The 24254-nt window shown below is 36.8% G+C and overlaps 2 protein-coding genes and 1 pseudogene across 4 annotated transcripts; 2 read left to right on the forward strand and 1 right to left on the reverse strand.

Annotated features, from left to right (window-relative positions):
- Positions 1 to 849: 849 nt before the first annotated feature.
- Positions 850 to 18597, forward strand: LOC122277495 (B3 domain-containing protein Os07g0563300). Of its 2 annotated transcripts, none has more exons than XM_043087485.1 (14): positions 850 to 1257; positions 3317 to 3398; positions 3535 to 3633; positions 9115 to 9457; positions 9620 to 9953; positions 10131 to 10227; positions 11991 to 12165; positions 12725 to 12804; positions 13172 to 13219; positions 13314 to 13574; positions 14639 to 14688; positions 16424 to 16534; positions 17120 to 17190; positions 17449 to 18597. In XM_043087485.1, the coding sequence occupies exons 1-14, from the start codon at positions 1130 to 1132 to the stop codon at positions 18225 to 18227; spliced, it is 2658 nt and encodes an 885-aa protein (XP_042943419.1). In that variant the 5' UTR covers positions 850 to 1129; the 3' UTR covers positions 18228 to 18597. The 2 variants fall into 2 exon arrangements, with proteins under 2 accessions (XP_042943419.1, XP_042943420.1); XM_043087486.1 differs by having other exon boundaries at positions 1209 to 1257; positions 3317 to 3393.
- On the forward strand, positions 18244 to 20559 carry LOC122276955 (annotated as a pseudogene).
- A 1692-nt stretch (positions 20560 to 22251) lies between these two features.
- LOC122277496 (vacuolar protein sorting-associated protein 28 homolog 2) lies at positions 22252 to 24007 on the reverse strand. 2 transcript variants are annotated; one of them, XM_043087487.1, is made up of 2 exons: positions 23850 to 24007; positions 22252 to 23268 (listed from the first exon to the last, which is right to left on the reverse strand). In XM_043087487.1, exon 2 carries the CDS (start codon positions 23130 to 23132, stop codon positions 22503 to 22505), a length of 630 nt encoding a protein of 209 aa, XP_042943421.1. In that variant the 5' UTR covers positions 23133 to 23268; positions 23850 to 24007; the 3' UTR covers positions 22252 to 22502. The 2 variants fall into 2 exon arrangements, with proteins under 2 accessions (XP_042943421.1, XP_042943422.1); XM_043087488.1 differs by having other exon boundaries at positions 23731 to 23891.
- Between the last annotated feature and the right edge of the window lie 247 nt (positions 24008 to 24254).

Below are 24254 nucleotides of genomic sequence, written 5' to 3' on the forward strand. Positions count from 1 at the left end.
GGAAGATGCGCGCAACGTTGATGTTGGGTATCATTGATAAATAAATGATCCTATGCGATTCACACGATCGGAGGCGAAGAGAGTGAGAATGGGCCAATTATGAAAAAGATCGTAATTTGATGTTATATGTTAAATTTTAAAATTTAAATATAATATATCATATAAAATTATATTAATTTATAAATTTATTTTTATTAAATATTTTTACGACAGTAGGTACGTGGCACTTCTAATTTAGGATTAGTTGAAAAGTGTAAACTCAAGTTCATTTATGATTCTAACAAGTTGGTGGCGTGCGTCAAATATAGTAATATACCACCTAAAGATGGATCCAAATTATTAAAGACTCTACTTAAATGATATTTCATGCCGTACGTTATGAAAAAAATATTAACTAACAAATTAAATAAGAGAAGAAACGACTGCATATACATTTTATTAACGTACAATTCTTTTATAACAATCTTATTTAATTAAAAATTAATTTTAATTTTACATTATTTACGGGGTCTTTCACATATATTGGATGCGATATAAGAAGTTAGTATAAAATTTATAAAAAAATAATGTTACGTATAATAATGAAATATGTAATTATCGTATAATAATTTAAAAAAAATAAAATTTATTATTAAAAAATTAATTATTTTATATAAATTATATATTTATTTATTTTTTTTAAAATAATTATACGATACTTACTTAGTCTTAATAAATATCGTTTCTCTTCGTAGACATTGGGAGACTGTAATTTGTAGGTGATTAAAGTTTCCCTTTTACGATGGAACGACTATACCATGTACTCGCGTCGTAAAAATATAAATGAACGAACCAAAAAAGGAAGGGAAATGCCATTTACAAAGCATGATCTAAACTTACATATAGAGCAGCGCATTGAGAACTCTCTCTCTCTCCTCCCAATATTTTTGTATCTCTCTAAAACCCTCCCCAATTCTCTCTCTCTCTTACTGCGCTTTCAGGCCACGATTATAACATTTCAATTTTTGCAGTTTCTCATTGATGTGTTCCATTCGGCTTTGACTTTCTAGGGTTTATGTTGCATTCTTTGTTGTGCTCTGTCTCTCTCGCTCTCTCTTTCTCTCTCTCTCTCCCTCCGTCCTAGTATTCGATGTCGTCTGCTTCGTCGTCGTCCCAGGTGTGCTACAATTCGGACTGCAAGGAATTGAAATCGGAGCAACCGAGAAAGGGCTGGAGGCTCCGAACTGGCGAGTACGCGGAGCTCTGCGATCGATGCGCGTAAGTGAACTTTGTTTCTTTTCCCTGCTTACTGTTGTTGACTGATACATTTGTATTCGCTGCCCTCTCTCTCTCTCTCTCTCTCTCTTCATTTTTTTTTTGGAGTTTGAAGCTTAACATGCTGTAATTTTGAGGTTTGGAGTGTGGTGGATTGGTTTGAGCTTCGAGTTTGGTGCGCGGTGTTGAGTTCTTGTATGGCTGTTTTGGGGATTTTTTTTTTTTCTTTTGCTAAAGCTGGATGTGGTTGTGGTTTTGTCCACTAGTGTGGAGCTGGAGATTTGGCTTGCTAGAAGGCAATTTGGGAAATTGGGTTTGGGTTTATGTGATGTCTGGCGTGAAGTTTGATTGAGGAAGCTAATAATCTACTTTTGAATTTACAATGGTTCTCTACCTAAAAAGGGACTCTAAGAATAGGGAAATTTGTTTCCGGCATAACACTTCTTACGTAGATTAAGTATTTCTTAACGGGAATAGTTCCTTGAATGAATGATTCTCTGGAAATTTAAACGTGATTTTAATTCTTTGGACTTTTTGATGTGATATCAATTTGGTAAATAATTATTGTGTACGACTTATTTCCGAGAAGAACCTCTGTGTGTGACTGCACGTGTGTTACTTTTCATAAAAAATAAAAATAAAAATAACAATTGAAGCCTTTACTGCGTATTTCCATTTTTGTTAAATTGCAATTAATAGGTGCATGCTGCTTTGATTGCAATTGCATAATTTTTGTTTTTTTTTTGATAAATACTTTTCAATTGCATAATTCTAAGTGGGGTTTTTAGAGATTATTAAATGCAAGTGTTTTTCTTCTATTGCTTGACGGTTTGGGTTAGTTCTGAAGCTCCCTCAAAAAACAGCGCCTTGTTTTTTTTTTTTTTATGAACCTGTCTGAAATATTATTAAATTATTCAATACTTGCTGAGCAGAAGCTAGGGGATACTAAATCGGTGCACTTCTTATTGGTCGAATTCTCAGATGATGATTCTTTGCCTTAACCATTATCATTCTGCTAATGAGTTTGTCATGTGGTTTTCATTCTGTTTTTATTCTCTTGGAGGATCGTTCATTCTGAGATGTATCTGCAAGATCAGTATAAATATTTTCAAAGTTGTTAACGTTGCCAGTCTTAATCCTCGGAAGAGGTTTAAGTGAATCTGTTTCTTTTTGTATGTTGACTTTGAAGGAATGTCAAACCAATCTAATCTCCAATGATACTTCCTTCTTTTTAATCTTGAAATCCAATTATAGACTTCGCTTATCATAATCTTTCTTGTTTTTGCCATCGAGTGTTGGGGGATAAAAAAGGGTAAGGATTAAAATGAAACTAACCTCAAGTTCCTTTACATTCGGTCTAATATTGGTGCACTAGGAAGAGTACATCATGTGTTTACCACCCAGATGGTGGCTGTAGCATTCAGCAGTAATGTGTGAATAGGCTAAGCTTTCAGGGTAAGCTTTCGATGTGGATATGATGTATCAAAGCCTACCATTTTGCTGCCATGGAGCATTTGACTACTTTTCATTCATTCTACTACGACAGTGCAACACAATTTCTTGGGTAGCTACTTGGTTATGTTTCTTCCATGGCATAAATTTTCCCTGGATTTTGTTAAGCTTTTTTAGATAGTTGCTACATCGGATGTGTGAGTTCTGCCAGAATGAGACATGCCAATTCTTTTGTACTTTAATGTTTCTTATTAACTTATAGCTCTGCTTTTGTGTCTGCATGTGTATTTGTTAGGGGTGGATAACAGCAGTTGAATGGGTTTCCGTTTATATGCTCTGTTTGTTTTTGGAAAAGATTAGCTATTAGGATAATTAGATCAGCAAAAGGGAAAGCCTCTGTATGTGTGAATGAGTATTAAACTAGCTTATTGACTGTGAGGGTGATTAAGTGTTTTATTATATAAGGTAGCCAGTTTGGATGATGGTTGTTAGTTTTCTGAATGGAGAATAAAGATTAATTTTATTTGTAAGAAACCCCAAACCTACTTAATATTTCATATGTTCTTATTTAGTTATATGGAAATTTGACGCTAGTTCTATGTGACACTAGTTCCGTTTATGAGGAAGGAAGATTCTGTGAGACTTTCCACTTGACTGCTACTGGTTGGAGGTGTTGTGAGACTTGTGGTAAGGTGAGCTGGCAATTTTTCTTGTTTTATTATTATTTGTTAGTGGTGTGCTAGATATCACATTGGTATCTTGCATTCTTGAAACAAAAGTTCTGAAGTTTCTTGTAGAAATGTTCTAATAATTAGTCTTCCTTTGCAGCAAGTTCATTGTGGATGTATTGTTTCGATTCACACCTTTACATTGTTGGATCGGGGAGGGATTGAATGCATGAAGTGTGCGAGGAAAAGTGTCCTTTGGGTACAGATATATTTTTTCTTCCTTTATGATTCTTTTCTATTTTTTTTTTTACTTATAAAAAAAATGATTCTTTTCTATTTTTCATTAGCTGTTTGTATTGCCACATTTTTTATACTGTCCAATTTGTTGTCTTGGTGTTTTTGTTGATATGTTATTATGAGTAATGCTACATACTGGAGTGCACAAAAGCTGTGTAGTCGCTTTAAAAAAAGTGGGTCCAATATTAAAAAATTAATTTTTTTCTCACGTGGGTCCCATGTTTATTCACTTTTTTCAAAGTGATTGCACAGCGCTTGCACACTCATGACGGCAACTATCATTTCTCTATCATTATTATGACTATCAAGTCACAAAAAATTATTAGCCTGATTTGTCAGCTTGGTGGAAGGCCTAGAGAAGTTAGCATAGGACTCCCTAATATTGCTTAGAAAAACTTAGCTTTGTGGGTTTGCTTACATGCATGATTGAGCTTCATGCATGAAATTTCTTAGCGTAAGCATGAAGTTTATAATTTCTATTCCCATTCTATAAACTATCATTCATTTTACTGCTTGCATAATTGGGGAAAAAACTGCCTCATCTTAGGAGATGGTGATATTGATTTAAAGTTCTTGTACTACTTATAAATGTCAAGCTTGGTAAACACAGATATGATCAACTTGTGTACATTTTTTTAAGAAGTCCACATTTTATAAAAATTCAGAAAGGCACAACCAAGACTTTATGATACTCATCTTTAACTGTATATGTATACGTATACGAGCAATACTAAATAACTTAGGAAACACTACCACAACACTCTGATTCCCACACTACACATCATGCCAAAATCTTACCTTTGAACTGTCACACATTTCAAATATAATAAATCTGGAAACCTCCCCCAACCCCTCCAAATATTTTTCTAGGTCCAACCCCAGACTATCTACAAACTCATTAGAGCACCATCAACCCCACAAATAATTATATTTAGTATCCACTATTAACTTTCACATACTCTCACTAATAATAATGGCCTCCTAATCGCTTCCCCAAAATAACTTGATTGAACAGAATTTAATTTGCATACCAGCTAATCTTGGGGGAGTTTATTAGGTGAAATTTGAACCCTTTACCAATACCCCCACAAAGAACTCTGCTGTAACTTCTCTAACCATTTAGCAACACCAGCAGGAAGAGGGAAAAGAGACATATAGTAAGCAGGGAGATTTGACAAGGTGCTCTTAGTTAAATATCTTTCTCCCTGTAAACAAGTACGACTGTTTCCAACTAATTAAATGTCACAGAACCTGTTAATAATGCCATAATTTAGAGTATGTTTGGGTAAGTTAGGTAAGGAAAATTTCGGGAACATTTGTTTTATAAAAGTTTTGAGATATGTTTTTATTGGGTTTTGTGAAAGTATATAGCAAAATATGAATAATTTGTTTTTTAGATACATTGTATATATTTTGGTTTGTGGAAGTGGTTAGGTTGTTCTATTATATTTTTTAGGGTTGTTCTTTGTTTTTTTTTTTTAGTAAAATTTGTTTTGGTTTATGTGCTTTTTATTTATTTATTTATTATTATTTATTTATTGAAACCTAAGCAAATGATTGGATGAAAAGTTTTTTGGAGACATTTTTTAGACTTATAGATGTTTGGACTGAAGTTGAAAATTTTTGCAAAAAAATTTGAAAATATCTGGTAACCAAACATGAGCTTTGATCAGTGTTGTTAAATGTGTGCTTAGGCACAAATCACGCTTACAAAAGCGTGCTTTTTGTGTGAGCTTAAATTGCAAAAAAGCGTGCTTTAATAATTCTTTTTTTAAAAAGAAATAAAAAATATGGGCTATGCCTATTATTATTAATACTACCGTTTACCTATAAAAAAAAAAAAAAAAGAAATAAAAAATATCATTTCAAGACCAATAAAATGATGTGAAGTGTGAACAAATATTCTTAAGTATTTAGATGATATTGAAGACCATTTATATACCATAGCTCCACATAATGTCATGTGTGATGTATGCTTTAACTCAATATAATAGTCCAAGTTGGCTCTCTTGATGGAATGATATTTGATTGCTTATGTTAGCATAGAAGTCAATACCTACAGTTCTTGAGCATTTTTGGTCATGACCCTTTTGGTATATTTTGATTCAAGCTTGTATATTTAGAAAAAATAAATGAGTAGCTATTAACATCATATATCTGTATATCAAGTAAAGCACAAGAGAATTATATAAAATGTATGTTTAAGTAAAGCTTGTCCTCCACGTGGGTGGGGCCACACCATGGTAGCCGTTCGAGGTTTTTTTTTCCCCCCTAACTTTGAGATATTTAAATAAAAAATGTTTGATTGAAAAAATTTTATTTATTATTATTATTTAAAAATAATTATTTTAAAAAAGTGAAGTTGACATGTGGCAATCTGTGAAGCTGCCACGTGGTTTTGATTTAACTAGGGCCCCTTTCTAATTAACTCATAAGTCATACATGTGGTTAATTCTTAAAATTTTTTACAGGATCTTAAACCCAAGTACCCCATAGCACAAGGGTGTTGGACCAAAATTTCCTAAATCTATGTAATTAGTTGATTTCTTGATTTTCATGTTGCATTACTATAATAACTTTAGTTAATAGGCTAAATATAATACCATCTTGCTTTTCAAACCTTTTTAGTGTATTTTGTGGGTTTTTTTGTTATTATAAATTAATTTTAAAAATATGCGCTTGACAAGCACTTTGCTCCTAGGCTCTAGATGATGTTTGCGCTTAAGTGAGCCTAGCACTTTTAACAACATTGCCTTAGATTTTCTTTTGATTGGTAAACAGCACTGCCTTAGTTTTAGAAGAACCTCACAGTGGAAGACTTAGATATGTATGGGCAAAGTAGAAACCTTGCATCCAAGAATCCAGGCCAAGCCTTCGACTATGTCTTACTAGTAGGGATCAATTTTGCGCCAAATTAACCTTCAGACCTAAGACGGCTTCAAAACATAGAGATGAGCAACACAAGTGACAAGGCTAATCTAGATTTGCCCCAATGACAATTAATATCTTCCATAAACAAAAGATGAGAGGTGTTAAGTCTAATACCATTCTTCGATTCCATAGAAAGACTAGAGAAAATAACCCCGTTGATTGTAGTAGGGATTATGTTACCTATCTCCACCATAGCATTGGCAAATATCAAAGGAGACAATTATAGAGAATCTAGTGGGAGTGTCCTTTACCAATATGGAGAAATACATTGACGAAATACAATGAGTTTTCTAATCATAATATTTCTCCCCGATGTCACACCTCCTCAATTTGTACAACAAGAGCTTTAATTAACATGATCATAACTATTTTCTATATCCAATTTGCATGACACCCAATTCTCCAGATCTAATTCTACTATCAAGGCATTCATTAGCAATGAGAAGTGAATTTAGAGTCTACCTTCACCTTATCAATTCATTTTGAGATTGGGATATAATTTTGAGATTGGCATTGATTTTGTAAACTTCGCTCACAAGACTGATATGTCAAAAGTGGAAACATTCATGATATCTTCTTTTGATTTTCCTAAGAAGCTTGGAAAGATGCCATAGAATAACTGTCAGGAACTGGAGCCTTATCAGGGTTCAAAATTTTCACCACTTCGAAAATCTCACTTTTCTCAAACACTCTAGGAAGAGGTAGAAGTCTTGATCACTTGTTGGAACAAGTAGGGATGCTTGATGGGTGCCTATGTTGTAAAGGGGAAAGCAGGATTGGGATTTGTTTTAGCAGGATCTGTGAAACTAAGGTGGTACCTTTGCCCCTTTTTTTATAAGTGTGGTTGCACCTTTGCCCTTGCTGTTAGGTTCCACTTCATCGAATGGATTTTGATCCCTGGTTCATCGATTAATTTTGTTTCCAATGAAAGAACTGAAAGATGACGAGAATTTTCTCTCTACTTTAAGGGTTTCGAAGAAGGGACTGAAGGAGATAGTGAAATTGGGGCAAGAATAATTGATGGTTCAAAACATTTAATGAATATTGACTTTTCTAAATTCAGTCTAATTGATCGAGAATCATATCATAGTGGGTGCCCATGTTGCAGAACTGTTCTTTCTTGCTAAGAATCTGATTATTGATCGAGTTGGGGTGGGTGATCCAATTCATTGGCAAATTAAAAATCTACCATTTTAACACTAAACCCCAGAAAAGAGTAAGAGTCACTAAGACGAGCTAGGTAAGCAAACAAGAAGGAGAGGCTAGAAAAAGCAAGGTAAGGAGCCTCAACCTGTCCTATGGAATCAGAAGAAAGCATACTGTTCTGAGTGGTTATAAGAAATAGTACTATTAACAAGCAAGGCATCAATAGAGTTATTCATTAGATTTGAGTTGGCCACATAGTGGAAAACTTTGTGCACTTAATCACCCTGTCTTGAATACAATGCCTTTGATTTTGCTGCCAACTCATGTCCTCAGTAAGAGTTGTCCTCTTTAAATCACTAATAGCATTAGCCTTTCCCAACATAAAGCTCTAACAATAATCTGAAGTCCTTTTTACTCATCAAAGTAAGTTTTTTTCTTTCTCTACATTACCAAACACCTTTTTCAAACTTTTTAGTTTGTGCACTGGAATATAACTCAAGGAACCTTGAAAGTGGTAAGTCCACAACTGTACTTTATCTACATTACCAAACACCTTTTTCAAACCTTTTAGTTTGTGGACTGGAATATAACTCAAGGAACGTATCAAAAAAAAATATAACTCAAGGAACCTTGAAAGTGGTAAGTCCACAATTGTTACACCCTTCCACAAAACCCATTGACTTTAGCAGCATAATTTCAATAAACATTTCTACCTCCATGAAGGTCTCCAGTTCTCCACACTCAAGATGGATAGGGAAGTGATGGAGCAAATTCTTGACAGCCTTTATGGGGGGTCACTTCAGGAAGCTAAGCTTCCCAATCAGGAGATATAATAAATCTGTCAATTCTAGACTGAGGGATTCTGACTGACAAGAATTAGCAAAAACATTTGACTGCTGCATTGATATACAATAGGGCAATCTTTAATTGAAAATGAAACATGTCCTATAATGATTCTGGTGATCCATGTTTTCGTTGTCCATCAATTCCCCTCTCACTCTTGCTTGACCTATGTTTAATATATCGATCTGTTTGTCTACTGTAATACAACGTCTCCTGATACTTGGCAAAGTTATTACCAAGATACTATTTTGCCTCTGATGTTATGCTTCAGAATTTTTCCTCCCTTTCTCCTTTACCCTTCCTTTTTAACCGTCATTTTGTACTCCAATATTTTCATCTTTGGAAAACCTGTTCATAGATATATGCTGTATTTCTGAGCAGTTCCAACTTATATTGAATGGGTTGGTTTCTGGATATGATCCCCCAAAAAAATATTTACATTCGAAGTGATATGCAACAGGTGCAAGTTGCAATGATGTACTATTGATTTGTTTATAACTATGTGTTCCATAATATATTGCAGACGTCAAATCCAGCATGGCCAGCATCTTTGTGTTTTAATTCTCTTTTACCTGAGAGACTTAAAGACCTATCTGTCAAAAATTGGAGTCAATTAGCTGGATCAGGTCCTGTACCATGGCGGCAAGCACCCAGTTTGTTCAATTCAATAATACCTCCTCCACCAGAGTTACAGTCAAGGATTCCCTTTGAGGTTGACATGTCAAGTGGCATAAACAAACTCAATTCCAGTGAAAGATTATCTACCTCTCCCCTGGAAAAAAAGAAAATTGATTACTTTTCTGAAAGATTGATGAATGGAAGCCTGAAGCTTGGTGCCCGGGAAATGCTTGAAAATGGGAATGCAGGTACTCACTTTATTTGCATATGATGATCTTTAAAATAACCAGGTAGAAATAAGTAAGCAAAAATGATGATTTGTGATGGTCCTGCTTTCATGCTGGAGATTGTCCTGTAGAAATAACTAGTTGCTACTAAATCAATGTGATAATTTGAACATTTTATTTCAGGCATTAAGTGTGAGGAAAACTATAGTTCAGGTTTATCTCAACAGTCTTCCCCCTTAAAGGAGGAGCCATCTACCCCAAAATTTGGTGTGACTTTACCTCATTCATCTCCAAACGAAACAAATGGTCAAACTGGGATTTGTGGAACTCATTTGGGAACAACTCCTACATCTCTGCCAAAGCAGTTTCATGGTAATTTACAGAGTGGAGTTGACTTGTCTGTTGAAGCTCAGGTTCGAAATGGAAAGCCTCGAATAGATGCACGAGGAAGAAATCACTTACTTTCACGGTACTGGCCCCGGTTTACCAATCAAGAGCTTCAACAAATAACTGGAGAGTATCCTTGGACTAAATAATATATTATTGTATTTTCTTATTGACGAAAGTTGCAAATAATGAATTTATTCTGATTTCTGAAGATGGGCTTGGCTTTGCCTTATATGGTTTTTGATGCCCGGCCTGCTATTTTTTGTACTTATAATCAAGCATCATGTAAGCCTTAACCATGCTTAAGTTCAAATTCTGTAATCACTCCTTTGTTTGAGAAAATGTTAAGTGCCAGTGATGCTGGGCGGATTGGGCGTTTGGTGCTTCCAAAAAAATGTGCCGAGGTGAGTCGGATGGTTCCCCAGCTGGTGTTTTGCTTTTTTCAGCATTTCAATTCTTAAAGCTTTTAAGACGAAAGAATAGAACCTGCTTTTTTCTTCAGTTAACAATGAATTTTATTGATGCGTTTGTTACCATCAATCCATAGAAACTAAATAAATTCATTAGTCATTATGTGAAATGACCATGTTATCTGAAGTAGGCTCACATTAGTGCTCTTGCTTCAATTTCTAATAGGTTGTATGCAAAGTTGTTCAGTCCATATATGCTAGAGTAGCATTCTTGTTTTCTTTGTACTTGTTTCCTTAGCAAAGTAAACAGAACATTAATCCATTGACAGTTATTGACAAATATGGCAAGATAAGTTCAAAATAAACTTCAGGAGTTTTTTTCTTTTGTTGTGATGATAGGAAGATAAAATTACCAGTTTATGGAAGTTTAAATGATTGCCTACTAAATGGCAAAACAATGGTCATGTAACGATTCAGGAAAAGGACTAGCCTCATATCCACCATAACCCTAAAAGGACTAGTCAATTTAAAACTTCCTTAAAATCCACTTATAAAACTCATTTTATTTTATATTTGACCAATCTCATAACAATCCACCTTTTTGCTTGGTGCCTAGAAAGAGCTACTTATCATGATAGTATGGAACCAGTACTTCATGGTTTCCTGCGAATTTAAAGCAGCTAAATTATTGACAATGTTATGGTCTAGAAAAGCTATATAAAAAAGCTCATTTTCACCAAGTATGTGGGACTTAGCACCCATGGCTACCTTATAACTTATATACTATGTAGTCCCATGAACTTGGCTTCGCCTTTTTTTAATAAAATTGTTATTTACTGATTATTTAAGTTATTCCTTTTCCCAATGTGGGATTGGGGTATTAAAAATTATGTCCCCAAATTTAGTATGAGAGGGTGGTGAATGAAATCCCACCTTACTCGAATGGGTAAGTTATTTCTGTTTATAATGATGTTAAGGGAATCGAATTGTAGTTTTTATTAGTCTTTTTAGAATATAAACCTAGACGTGACTTAAGCTTGCCTTAGGTCGTTGCAAATGGTGTCCAAATTCTAATTAGAAGTGTCCACAACAGAAGGGCTTGAGGAGGACTCTATAGACTTTATTACCAAACTAAGTTGCCTACCATACTAATTTCTCTCCTAGGCTAGGTATCTAGAAGAGAGGGATTTGGCCTTGGACCTTATTAGGGATTTAATGGGGGATATTGTAATGCCTTGGATTTAGTATAATACGGTGAATAGGATCTCTCATGTGGGTGGAGAAGTTTTTGTAGTTTATAAGAATTTTAAGTTGCACCGATTACAACCTTGACTAGTCCTTTTGGAGCATATATCAAGATGCAGCTTAGGTTTTTCTTGGGTTGTTATAGGTCAATAGAGAATCAGTTATATTTAAGTACCTGACTAGCTGTTATATATTTTAGTGTAGTTCTAGTTCATATGGTTGATGAGCAAAGAAATTTCTATGGCTGTCATTCCTAGTACGATATTGATTAGGTAATCTATTGTTTCAAAAGATTTACATTATGCTTTGTGTTAGTTGTTTTGACCTTAATCAAATTCCATCTTTAGCATGAGATGCATGTGGCTATCATGCCATGTGCACATAATGGATTAGTTTGTTTGCCATTTGCATTTCTAGGTCATAATATTGTAGTTTGGCATATTAGTTTTAGTTTGTCACAACTTTTTATGCAGATTTTCATTCTATAACAATCTTCAATCACCATGCAACAGGCCTACTTTCCACCAATTTCTCAGCCTGAGGGATTGCCTCTTAAAGTTCAGGATGCAAAAGGCAAGGAGTGGGTTTTTCAGTTCCGTTTCTGGCCCAACAACAATAGCAGAATGTATGTTTTGGAGGGTGTTACTCCTTGCATACAGTCCATGCAATTGCAAGCAGGCGATATAGGTAATTAACTAGTTATTACTGGGGAATTTCTAGCTTTTGGATTATTTGGCTGATTAAATCTTTTGTATGGTCTGAATGGCACCTTTTTCATGATTTAGCTCCATACGAATGTTACCTGCGGCCAATTTTTTCTTTGTAGTTCTTTTGTACCTAGTTTTGTGCTGGCTTTAATTCACTGATTACACATTTCAAGCATAGTTTGAGAAATTGGGCTGGGAAATTTCTAGCTTTTGGATTATTTGGGTGATTAAATCTTTCGTATGGTCTGAATGGCACCATTTTTATGATTTAGCTCCATACGATTATTACCTGTGGCCAATTTCTTCCTTGTAGTTCTTTTGGACCTGGTTTTGTGCTGGCTTTAATTCACTGATTACACATTTCAAGCATAGTTTGAGAATTTGGTCTAGCACTTGTGTGCTGAATGCTCCCCTCTTAATTGATGATTATGTTTTAGTTCATCTCCCTAATGAGTGTGGTGTCAAATCACCAGTACTGAGTGCATCAGGATATCATAATTTTCTTGTTCTGCGACTGATGCTTAATTTTGTCTTCTCAGTAACATTTAGTCGATTAGAGCCAGAAGGTAAATTGATTATGGGATTCAGGAAGGCTTCGACTGCTCAATCTTCTGATCAGGTTTTGCCTTATACAATAGCCTGCAATAGCCTGCATTCTTACCATTTTTTTATGTTTAAGAGTATAGAGAAGATAATTTTTTAAAGAATTTTTTTAAGAACCGTCCTGCTTTCATGCTGATGATGTTTGTAAAAAAGAATGATATGGCATATGGTAGTCAAAATAAAATCAAGAGCAATAATACGGCTATTAGAGCTAAAAGTGACATAAAGTAGTCACTTTTAGCTGAACAGTTCTTGTAGATTTGTTTATCAGATAATCAAATTCAGTTATTTGTTGCATAATTTTAGCATGGTAATATTTTTTAACCAATAGACATCTAGTACGCAAGAATAAAAAAAAAAGATTAACAGGTTTCTGTTGACAGGATAACGAAACAAGTAAGACTGGGAATGGAGTTTCTACACATGGAGATGTAAGTGTTACAAAAACCGTGATTGTTGAAGTTGCTTTAGATATCCGTCATTGAAGAGAGTTCAGGATCACCTTTCTTTCCTTCAAACAAACAGGCTGAATTGGCTGATCCTAGTTCGTGGTATAAAGTTGATAAGTCGGGATACATAGCTAAAGAAGTACTAGGAGGTAAATCATCAATCTCTAGGAAGAGGAAGAGCAGCACCTTGCGTCCAAAGAGCAAGCGCCTAAGAATTGAAAATGAGGACCTGATAGAGCTGAAGCTAACATGGGAAGAAGCTCAAGGATTGCTCCGTCCTCCTAACTGTGTCCCCAGTGTTGTGGTGATTAAAGGCTTTGAATTTGAGGAGTACGAGGTACCTTAGTTAATTTTTGTTGCTAGTGGAAAGAAATAGCAGTGCCAATGATTGCTTGTACATTTTCTCTAGCCACATATAGTATATCTTTATGGGTTTCAATGATCTGCTTCTGCTTCTGCTTCTGGCCACAATTTTGATTTATTCCAGGATCAGCAAGGATTTTCACCTTCAGCGGTTAGTTAGAAATGTAGTTGCTTTGTTCTAGTAATGCTACTATGCTGCCATAGTGATATAAAATTGATAAATTAACACATTCTGATGTGGGCCTGGCTCTTTGGTTTTTTTTGGTGGGGGCGGGGGGCGAATAGAAAATAAAATAGAACAAATAATGAAGTTTCAGATCAAGACTCTTGAAAATCTGATGTTCAAAATTAAAATTCCTTAGCGACCCCCTCGCTCTGTTAGGTCAGAGTACAGTAACAGACATCAAACTTTCTTTTTTCTTTTTTTTAATAGGTGAAAGTAAATTTTATTGATATAAGAGGCATTGCCCAAGTACACAAGTGGTATACAAAGAACATGCATGATTACAACTAAGAACTAGTGATAGTTACAAGCAAATCATGAAGGTTATCCGTGTTACAAATAATGGCCAAAGCCCAAGAAAGAAGTGTATTGTAGAAAAATCGTTTCAGTTCATCCACAGATGTCAAACTTCTTGATGTTGCTACCATTCCCTGCCCTCTTACTTATAGAACACCACGGACTTCTTGAACAGTTTTGTGTTGTCACTAGCGATCCCCACCAAATCTCTTTGGGGTGAAGAACATTTAACCTGGCCTGGTATTTAAAAGATTTTCTTGTCAAACAACAAAGTGGACCACAACCCCTGGCAACATTCCAAACTCCCCCAAAGAGAAAGCACACATTGAAAAACATTGAATCCAGACCTCCCACCAGTAAAGACTGAAAGATACTGCTTGATCTAATGGCTTCCATTGCATCTTTGTTCTTCTTTAAAGTGCTACTTTTCTTTGATATTTCATTTTTTTTTATTATTAAGAAGCAATTTGTTAAGGTAAGGATGCTTATGTTTTGAGATCTAACATTTATTATTACAGGATGCACCAATACTTGGGAAGCCAACGATTTTTGCAACCACTGATGTGGGGTAAATCACTGATCTTTTTGTTGCTCGTTTTTGCATGAACATTTTAAATTCCTCCCTGTTTATCGTCTGTTCTTTTTTTTTTTTTTTTTGAAGCATATGTAGTATGATATTTCTTTAAATTTTTTTATTTTTTATTTTTCATTTTTGTGCCTTTTTCGTTTCAAATTGTTCCCCGTGGTAAAATTCTGTTAAGAGTCTCCTATATAAAACAGTGATTATTATTATTTTTTGATAAGTAAACGATTGTATTAATAATAATAGGCATAGCCCAAGTACACAAGATGGCATACAAGAGATAACACCTATCTAGGAAGAAACAGAGGATACAAGAAAGTCATGAACATCACGGCCATTAAAATCTACAGCTAAAGCCCATAGAAATAGAGTTCTAATAAAAAGAGATCTAAGTTCCTCTATTGTACACCTTGTCTTCGAACGTCCGATCATTTCGTTCCTGTCACAAACACCGCAGAATACAGATAGGAACCATCTTCCACACAGCTTTAATTTGTGGGATACCTCTCAGCGCTGTCCAGTTGGCCAGCAGTGCTTTCACTGAGGCAGGCATCAAGCTAAGTCTAATCTGTGAAAAACTTCATCCCATAGTGCTCTAGCAAGCTCACAATGCAGTAAGAGATGATCGACGGTCTCGCTAGTTTTCTTACACATGCAGCTCCAGTCTATTATGATCACCCGGTGCTTCTCAAAATCTTACCTAGAGATGGTGTCCAAGCAAAAAATGCCGCTTTAGGAGGTGCCGTGGTTTTGCCAAATCTTTTGCCATGGAAACTAAATGTTCTGTGATTGAGTGAGAGACTTATAGAAAGAGCAAACCGAAAGTGCCTTTACCTGTAGGTACCCACCATAGTGAGTCAACACTTGGAGTGCTCGGTTGCAACATAGAATACAAGAGACTAAAAAATTCCTCAAAGCTACCAACTTCCCAGTCTTGGGCCGCCCTGTTAAAGTTAATGTTCCATTGGATTTGATCCCCAGATATCACCATTAGATCAGACACTGAAGCTCCTTTCTCACTCGCAACACGGAAAACTGAAGGGGAAGAATCCTTTTAAGGCATTATTCCCACACCAAAGGTCGTTCCAGAATTTTATTCTAGAGCCATCCCCTAACACAAGTCTAGTGTGACGAGTAAAGATCCCCCACCCACATCTAATGTGTTTCCACACTCCCACCCCATAAGCTCCACTTACCTCTCTAGTGCACCAACCCCCCCACACACCTTCATATTTGCAATCAATCAATCACCAACTTCCATAGGGCTTCCGATTCCATATTATATCGCCACAGCCATTTCCCAATTAAGGCCCGATTAAAAATCCTTAGATTTCTGATTCCCAGACCACCAGATGAGATTGGGGAGCATACCTTATCCCAATTGACTAGATGGAATTTGAGTTCATACCCCATGCCACTCCATAAGAAATCACGATAAAGTTTCTCTATCTGTTTTGCCACACTTGCTGGAATTGGGAATAGAGAAAGGGAACTAGAGACTAGTTTCTAACATCTGTTCTATGGCTAGAAATATATTTTGTTTTAGATAACTTTGCTCTATTTGTTGTGGATTGCTGTAGTATGGCAATCTACTGGGCCTTTATTACAACAAGACATTGTTGTTTCTCCTTTTAGCCCCTCAGTATTATAATGCACATGGTCTAATTATGTTCACTCTTTGAGCCTGGAGAATTCCAATGATGTGTTTCATCTGTGTTAGTGAAAAGATTCAGTGGGTTCAATGTGAAGACTGTTTCAAGTGGCGCAAATTGCCTGCCAATGCTTTGCTTCCCTCAAAGTGGACCTGTTCTGACTCATTGGACCCAGAAAGGTATACCATAATCTGTTTCGAACTTTGCCAATTGTGTTTCCATACCATCTACTTCTTTGAGCACCTTATACCATCTTGCAGCCTGAAAGCTCTGATCAAATGAAGCATTCATTGGTGATTTGTGCTATAGATTACTTGCCCGCAATGCATATTTCACGATAAAACTAAAATGTGTGGACTCTAGACTGTGTTGTCTTAACTGCTTGAAAATATTCCAAATACATAGCAAACAAGTCACTATCAGCCATTCAGCTAGATCTTTGTTGTTAGATCAATAGGGCGGGCTGGCTGTTTTTGAAAATATTATGACATTGCAGAATTGTCACTATCTTTTTATCTTTACAAAGAGACGACTTTTCCTTGTTTTTCCCCTTTCTTCTGTGAGAATCATCTTCTTATGTCCCAAATGGGTACACTAAGAAAATTAAAACATAGGACACAAACAACATAACTACCCCCCCCCCAAAAAAAAAAAAAAAGAAAAAGAAAAAAAGAGTGGAATATATAAAATGTTGAAATTATGAGTTGATGAATTGGCACCTCTATTTATTCCCTTAATATCTTTGTGGTCCTCTCTGGCACCAGATCTATCTGTTCAGCAGCCCAAGAATTGACAGCAGAACAGCTTGAAGATCTTCTACCCCAGTGTAATTTAGGTATGAATTGCTTGAAACAAATGCTAGATCTTTCAGTCATATATGCAGAACTAATAAAATCAGGTATCATTTTATTAGGACACAAACTAGGCTTGTTGTCCAGCATGGTGCTAGAGCTAAAAAATCTGAGTTCTAGACTTGCTACTATTGCTCTGTCTCTGTATCTGTCTCTCTCTCTCTGCCTGTGTGCGTGTGTATGTGTGCACATGTCCTTTCATGCCTAATCGTCAACTTTGCAACTTGTTATGATTGGACAAGCTACCAAGAAAATCAAAGCTGCTAAACAGGAGCTAGATAATGTTGAAGCTCTGGAGGGACTTGACACTCTTGCAAACCTAGCCATCTTGGGAGAGGGCGAGCCACTTCCAGCATCATCCCAAGCCACGACAAAACACCCCCGGCATAGACCTGGCTGCTCATGCATTGTGTGCATTCAGCCACCTAGTGGGAAGGGCCCAAAACACAAGCAGAGTTGCACCTGTAATGTCTGTCTAACCGTGAAGCGCCGTTTCCGCACATTAATGTTGCGTCGTGAGAAGAAACAATCAGAGAAAGAAGGGGAAACAACACGCAAAAAGCTGCCACAGCAGCAGCCACCGTCGCCTGAGAAAGTTCAGGATGATGATTCCCAGCCATGTAGTAATAAAGGAAATTGTAGTCCGAAGCAGATTAGAGGGGCCAATGATGTTTCTGATGATGAAACTAATAGAGGGAAGTGCGCTTCTCCTTTTAAAGGTCAAATTGACTTGAATATCCAGCCGGAGCGGGAGGAAGAGCTTTCACCTAGTTCTGATTCTGGCAGCATGATGAAGTTGCTACGAGATGCAGCTGAGAGGTTTGTCATGCAGCAGAGATTACCAAGCTCTGGGGCCAGTGGAAGTGCATCCACCAATCAGTCAAAGCCGAGTGGAGATGGAGGTGGGGGCGAAAAACTCAGCAGTCTTGTCGCCCTTAGCAGCAATCATTGCGATGCTGATGAAGACTCTCCTGCAACTCTGTGTATAAAAGAATCTGGATCCACTCCGGCAACTGGGTAGATTAACCTTTGCTTTTATGGATGTTGATCAGCCACTATGTGGGAGTGTTGGTGGTGGCTGGGGCAGTTTCTGTTGTACATTCATCCATATAAGCTTCATGATCTTTCCCATCTTCGAATCTGTACATAAAGAAGAGGGATAGGGAGTGCACGTATGGTTGACAAACCGGTAATCTCCTCTCGACAGTAATTAGTTGACACCGAAAAGGCCAGGTAGGGAGAATTATAAAAATGCAACTGTAGTGGGTATTGGGTTGAAGCTATACAGTTTATTTTTAGGAGCTCACCTTTCTACCCTCATCCAGCAACTTTGAGGATGTAACTAAATTAGAATTTTTCGGCTCCGTATAAGAAAAAGTACTTTTGGGTAAGTTAATTTGTATTTGTTGGTAGTTGGTTATCAAGTTCAAATATCTATGCCAAGAAAATGAATCTAGATGATCTTACCTAGTTAAACACTTTGATTCTTGCCATAAGGGTGGGCACGGTTGTGTCCATATGAATGGGTTGAAAATCCTCCATTTTCTGTATACTTCCTGTATACTTGGACTATGTCTATTTATGTGGTAATAAAATTCTCTTACAACTTAATGCAAAAAAGAAAAAAATTAACCATATCCGACTTTCTACTGGATGAGAGTCGGAAGCAAAATTTAATTTGCAGCCAACTAGGATCTATTGAGTTGAGCCGACTTTGGATCTCTGGGATGCAGCTTTTGATTTCACATGTACAAAACCTACTCAGGTTTAAGGTGAAAACAACAATAATAAGTATATGAAATTACTTATTGTCGACCATAAGGGTTTTATGCCAACAGATCATCTGGTCCTTCAGGTATTTGATACTCAAATGGTAATACAAATGTCTGTCAAAGAAGGATTAACCAAGACTAGTCGGTCGGTCTTTGACTCGAGATTCAGAACTACGGGTTGAGCATCTGTCTTAGGCACAAGCCAATCACACGCCATAAACTTCTTTGGCTAGCCAAGACTGATTTGTCCTTACTTCCCCAAGCCCATGGATATTTCTTGGTTGTTGAGAGCTTGGAAACGGACTATGTCAACAGAACCATCTTGGTGTCCAATGAAGTTCCAAATGCCACTTGTTTGCTTAATGAATAAACTGGGACAGATCAACGCAAGCCCCTCCTCTTACTTCTCACACTACCAAGAACCAAAAAGCTTCACCTGGTGTTCGTTTCTTGTGACCGGTTTTTTGCTCGTCACCTTCGCTCTGCTCCTTCATTAGGCAGCACGTGTGGCAGAGAAGGAAGAAGCCCCAAAACCTTACAAAACTCCAATACAGCGAGGAACATAAAAGTGCAATCCAAATCTTCCAGTGAATTTCTCGATCTCTTCCAAGAAAATAAGAAGAAACAAACATAAATGTTTGGTTCACAGGCCTGAAGCAGCAGCAGGCTTACTTGGATGACATGGAAGCCGGCAAAGAGTGTCAATCTCGACAAGTTCTTTGAACATGCCGGTAATGTCAAGGAAGACATGACGCGAGTCAAGAGGATGTATAGAAAGTTACAAGAAGCCAATTAAGAGAGCAAAATCATCTACAATGCTAAAACCATGAAAGTGCTGCAAGCCTGGATGGACTCAAATGTTGAGCAGGTCTTCCAACATGTCAAATTTTATCAAGGGGAAACTTGAAGGCTTATAAGTTCAAAAGTTCCAATGCCGTTCATCGATACCTTACAGGATGCGGTTCGGGTTCTTCTGCAGATCGAACCGAAACCTCGGTGGTTAGTGGGTTGGGAAAGATAGTCAAAAACTACTAAAACATGATCGATGCCTTTCAGGGGCTAAGAACCTCAATGACACTTGAATATAAAAAAAATTGTGGAACACAGGTAATTCACAATCACAGGAGAGAAGGAAGTGAAAGTTTTCTCCAAAATTTCGTTCAGGAACAAGGGAGAGGTCAAATATGGGATGCCATAGAAGAGATTCACGAAAGACACGACCTTGCGAAGGACATAGAGTAGAATTTGATTGAGCTCTATCAAGTATTAAAATTTAAAAAAAAAAAAAAAATCTATAAAGGGTTTTTATAAAATTAAAAAAAACTTAGCATATTAATGTGCATTGACATGATATGTCAAATGGTAAAGAAAAATAAATCTGATGTATCACATTGAGTCATATTAATTTAAAAACTTTTTGTAAGATGTTTTTGTAAATTGATCATTTTTATTCTTGAACATGGCTATTAGGTGAAGACTCAAGGTCACCACCTCTTTGACAATCTCAAGTCTCAATCGAATGGACATAATTTATATTCTAGACCAGCTTTATATAACCCACAGTCCCATTTCCAAGATTAAGGGCTTCTTGCCTCCATTGTTGATTTTTTATAAGTAAAAATAATACTTTTTTAATTCAAGTAAATATGTGGAGCCCAAGTATACAACAATATGCAAATAGTTATGAGTTAGAGATAGGATACAAGAAAGTTATGCAAGCTAGGTCCATAGAAAACAATAGTCGAAACCCATAGAAATAAAGAGAAAAGAGACGTCAAAATTCATTGATCTTCAAAACAATTGCTATTTCTTTTAAAAATAAATGCACCACATGATACACAGAGGAATCATATTTCACACTGCAAAAATTTGGTACTTACCCTGAAAGTCTCTCTAAGAAGCAAAAAGACCCACCATCCTCCCGGGCATCGCCCACATAATTCCAGTCCTGCTAAAAATGTAGTCCCATAACATATTTTGCCTCCTTTGTTGTAGGAAGAAAAAGAAAGTACAAACATTTTTTCTATCTTAAACAACATGTACTCGGAATTTCATTCAAGAAAAGAAGGCAGAAAAGGGAACACGAAGGAACGTATCCGATTTTCGTTCAAGATGTGGAAAAGAAGTTGGTTTCTTACCGCAAAACCATGAAGTTGAGCCTGGGAAGACAACCTGGAGGAGGGGTTTAATAGATTCCCAGAAATGAGAATCTTGCTGCTTGGCGAGACCTTGGAGGCATGCTCATTTTTAAGATCTCCCCCTAAATAATTCAAGAGAGTTTCTCGAATAAAAACTTTCAGACAAATTCATGAGTAGTTACTTCACCCAAGTCTCTTATTCCTATTCCTCCCTCAGGCTTACAATTTCTATCCCACGCTATCCACTGCTTCTTCCTTATCCCCTCCTTAGAAACCCAGAAAATCTATCATAAGAACCCTACCAGAAAATATTTCACAATAGACAGAAGTACAAGATGAAGAAGAAAAGAAAAATTTTGGTTGGCTAACACTCAGTAATACAAGCAAGGATGCAATGCATAGCAACATCCTTAGATGCTCTGCCAGCATTTTGTTGCAGTTGTTCATATTTAACGACGACTATCCCTTCTAAAGCTTGTTTATTCAAACAGAACTCCTAAACCCCCCAACCCCTCACTCTCTCTCTCCCTCATATTCCTGTAAACTACGAAACTGAAACATTCTTTTTTTTATTGGCACTGGGTGTCCAGGAACAACATCTCGACTAATCCTGGGGGTGCACAGGTAAGCCCTCGGCAAGGAGTTTCCCGCAAGTGCACCTCAAGTAATTTAAGGAGAAAATCTCCCAGTCTGATGACCCCTAGAGATTGTTTGCATTCAATGAGATTTGAACTTTAGACCTGGGAGAGCATACCTCTTGAGCCAACCCCTAGCAGTTAGGAAACTGAAACATACAAACGGTTTTCCAGAATGATAACCCTAACTGACTAGTTGCTCAACTCTCGGTTTCGTATTGGCATCAGAACCTACAACCACCACCCCCAGCAAATCCCTAATCATAATGCTTCAATAACTAATGAGTTTATCACTGTCCAGAAAGACAAAAACACCCACATATCTGCTCCTGAAAGTTTGGGTTAAAGGCTATGCATATTTTAATTAAATATTTCAGATCCTCGAATTTGATGCATCAACAAAAAACCACACCAAATATAATGCACAAGCAACTAGCAGCCGTGCTTTCATCAAGATAAACAGCAGTTTACCATCACAAAAAACAGTAAGGTACTGAATATTACAAACAAACAACAACACATTTGAGTACATTCACATTGAATATATGAAAACCATATCTTTAGTGCACGGATCAATATTCAGACCACCTAGACAGTCATCCCCAAATATATAAGTGGTCACAAATATGTAACCTCTTCCAATCATTGCCAAGGATCTACCACGATGAAGTAGCTTAAAAGCACAAAATACATTATGTAATCATCAAAACAAAGAGAACATCCCCTTATATACATGCTTTCTAAAAATCAATCAGGTACCATCATTGGGCAAAGCAGCCATGAACGAATTGTAGGAAGACTCCAGATCGAAATGGAGCTGCCGAGCCTGCTGCTCCGTCAACTCATCTGCTGCCCCCATCTTTGACAGCCTGGCAATCCAATCCTTCATCTTTGTCTTCCCTTCAAAGTCCGGTGGTAAAATAGCCAACTTATTAAGTGAAGCAGAAAGGTCTGACAGCAGCGGGTGCACCTGATCAACTGCCACCATATTCAACTTCAGCGAGTCCATCGCAGTAATGAAATTCTGAACACACTCTGCCACAATGGCAGCTGAGTTGGTTGTTGAGCCAGCCGCAGCAGATCTATGCTCCACTGTGGCAGGAACTCCAGAGATAACCAGGCGGTTTATAGCTGCTGGGCAATCCATTTTATAAGTATCCGCAAACCTCTCAATGCTCGGGACAGTATCTTTGAGTGTAGAAGCCAAGGTCTTAAAATGGGCAATGAGTTTATGGCATTCGATCTCATACTCAGATGAGGATATTATATCGCGGACATATGCCTTCTCAAGCTTCTCAGTGGCCTTAATTATTGCATAAAGCTCAGCAAAGTTCTCGTACATTTCTCTCTCGCGCTTGTCGTTCCATAGCTTAACCTCCATTTCTTGTATGACGATAATATATATGTATAGATAGACCCGGTAAGGTTAAAAATATTAGGGTTTTGTTTTTCCTTTCTTGAGTGTGGAGGATTGGAGAAGAGAACGGGACACGCGCAAAGAGAACAAACTTTCTTCACTGAAAAACAAAAATGTCACATATTAAGAGAAAACCAGTATGGAATCGAACTTCACATTCACCCAACAGTCAAATAAACATTGTAATGTGGGACATGCATTAGCTCGTTCAAAAATCAGCTTACAAACCCTAAGAAGAAGCATAATCAGCGAAGTGATAAAATCGATATGGATGCTTTCTTCGGTTGCAGGGGAACCATATCCAAAGACGCAATATATATTTATATAAAATTTTAAAGCAGAAAGTTTCGCTAATTACTCAATAGGCATAGAGCTCAGCAAATTACTCCAAAAGCATAATTCTTCGGCGCAAGTAAAGAGGGCAACAATTAACAAGCATAATCTTTGAAGATTAAAAACAGAACACAAACCATGCAAATAATAAGAACCCCAAACCTCAGATCAAAACCCAACAACATGAATCAGGTAATCACGCATAAAAACCCAAATTTCAAAATTTTACCCCAAGCAAAATTAGCTTCTCGAACATGCGATTGGGGTCAGGCACTCAGCCATGACTTCTGGGGAGGGAGAGAGGGAGGGAGAGAATCGAGAGAGAGAGAGAGGGAGAGAGAGACTTACGGAGAGAGAGAGGCGCAGTATTGAATATTGTGAAAGCTCAACCTCTGAGCCTGTGCGTGTGTCGGAGGAGGAGAGGAGAAGGAGAGGGTTGCGTGTCGGCTCGCGCTTGCTATTATTGCTGCTTACGGCACCTACGTGTAGCAGTTGAAAAAACAAAACCAAAAAATAAAAATAAAAATAAAAAATAAAAAACAGAGAAGAGCTAATCATATAAAGTAAAGTTACGTAAATTGTAACTGTCGTGCGGATATTTTAAAAAAAAATGAAATTTATTATTAAAATATTAATTTTTTATAATTAATTAATTTAAAAAAAAAATTATATAATATTTATAAATTACTAAGCTCTTCCGTGGGGTCGCATCCAATGCCTTTTCATTCTTAAATATTGAGGATTTGATAATTC

The sequence above is a fragment of the Carya illinoinensis genome, chromosome 9, assembly GCF_018687715.1.
Source record: "Carya illinoinensis cultivar Pawnee chromosome 9, C.illinoinensisPawnee_v1, whole genome shotgun sequence".
In the NCBI taxonomy this organism is placed as follows: Eukaryota; Viridiplantae; Streptophyta; class Magnoliopsida; order Fagales; family Juglandaceae; genus Carya; species Carya illinoinensis.

Coding starts and splice junctions, on each gene's coding strand:
- LOC122277495 (XM_043087485.1), top strand. CDS start 1,130: ATGTCGTCTGCTTCGTCGTCGTCCCAGGTGTGCTACAATTCGGACTGC. Junction 13,575..14,638: donor TTGAATTTGAGGAGTACGAG/GTACCTTAGTTA, acceptor TTATTATTACAG/GATGCACCAATACTTGGGAA. Junction 16,535..17,119: donor GACTCATTGGACCCAGAAAG/GTATACCATAAT, acceptor CTCTGGCACCAG/ATCTATCTGTTCAGCAGCCC.
- LOC122277496 (XM_043087487.1), bottom strand. CDS start 23,132: ATGGAGGTTAAGCTATGGAACGACAAGCGCGAGAGAGAAATGTACGAG.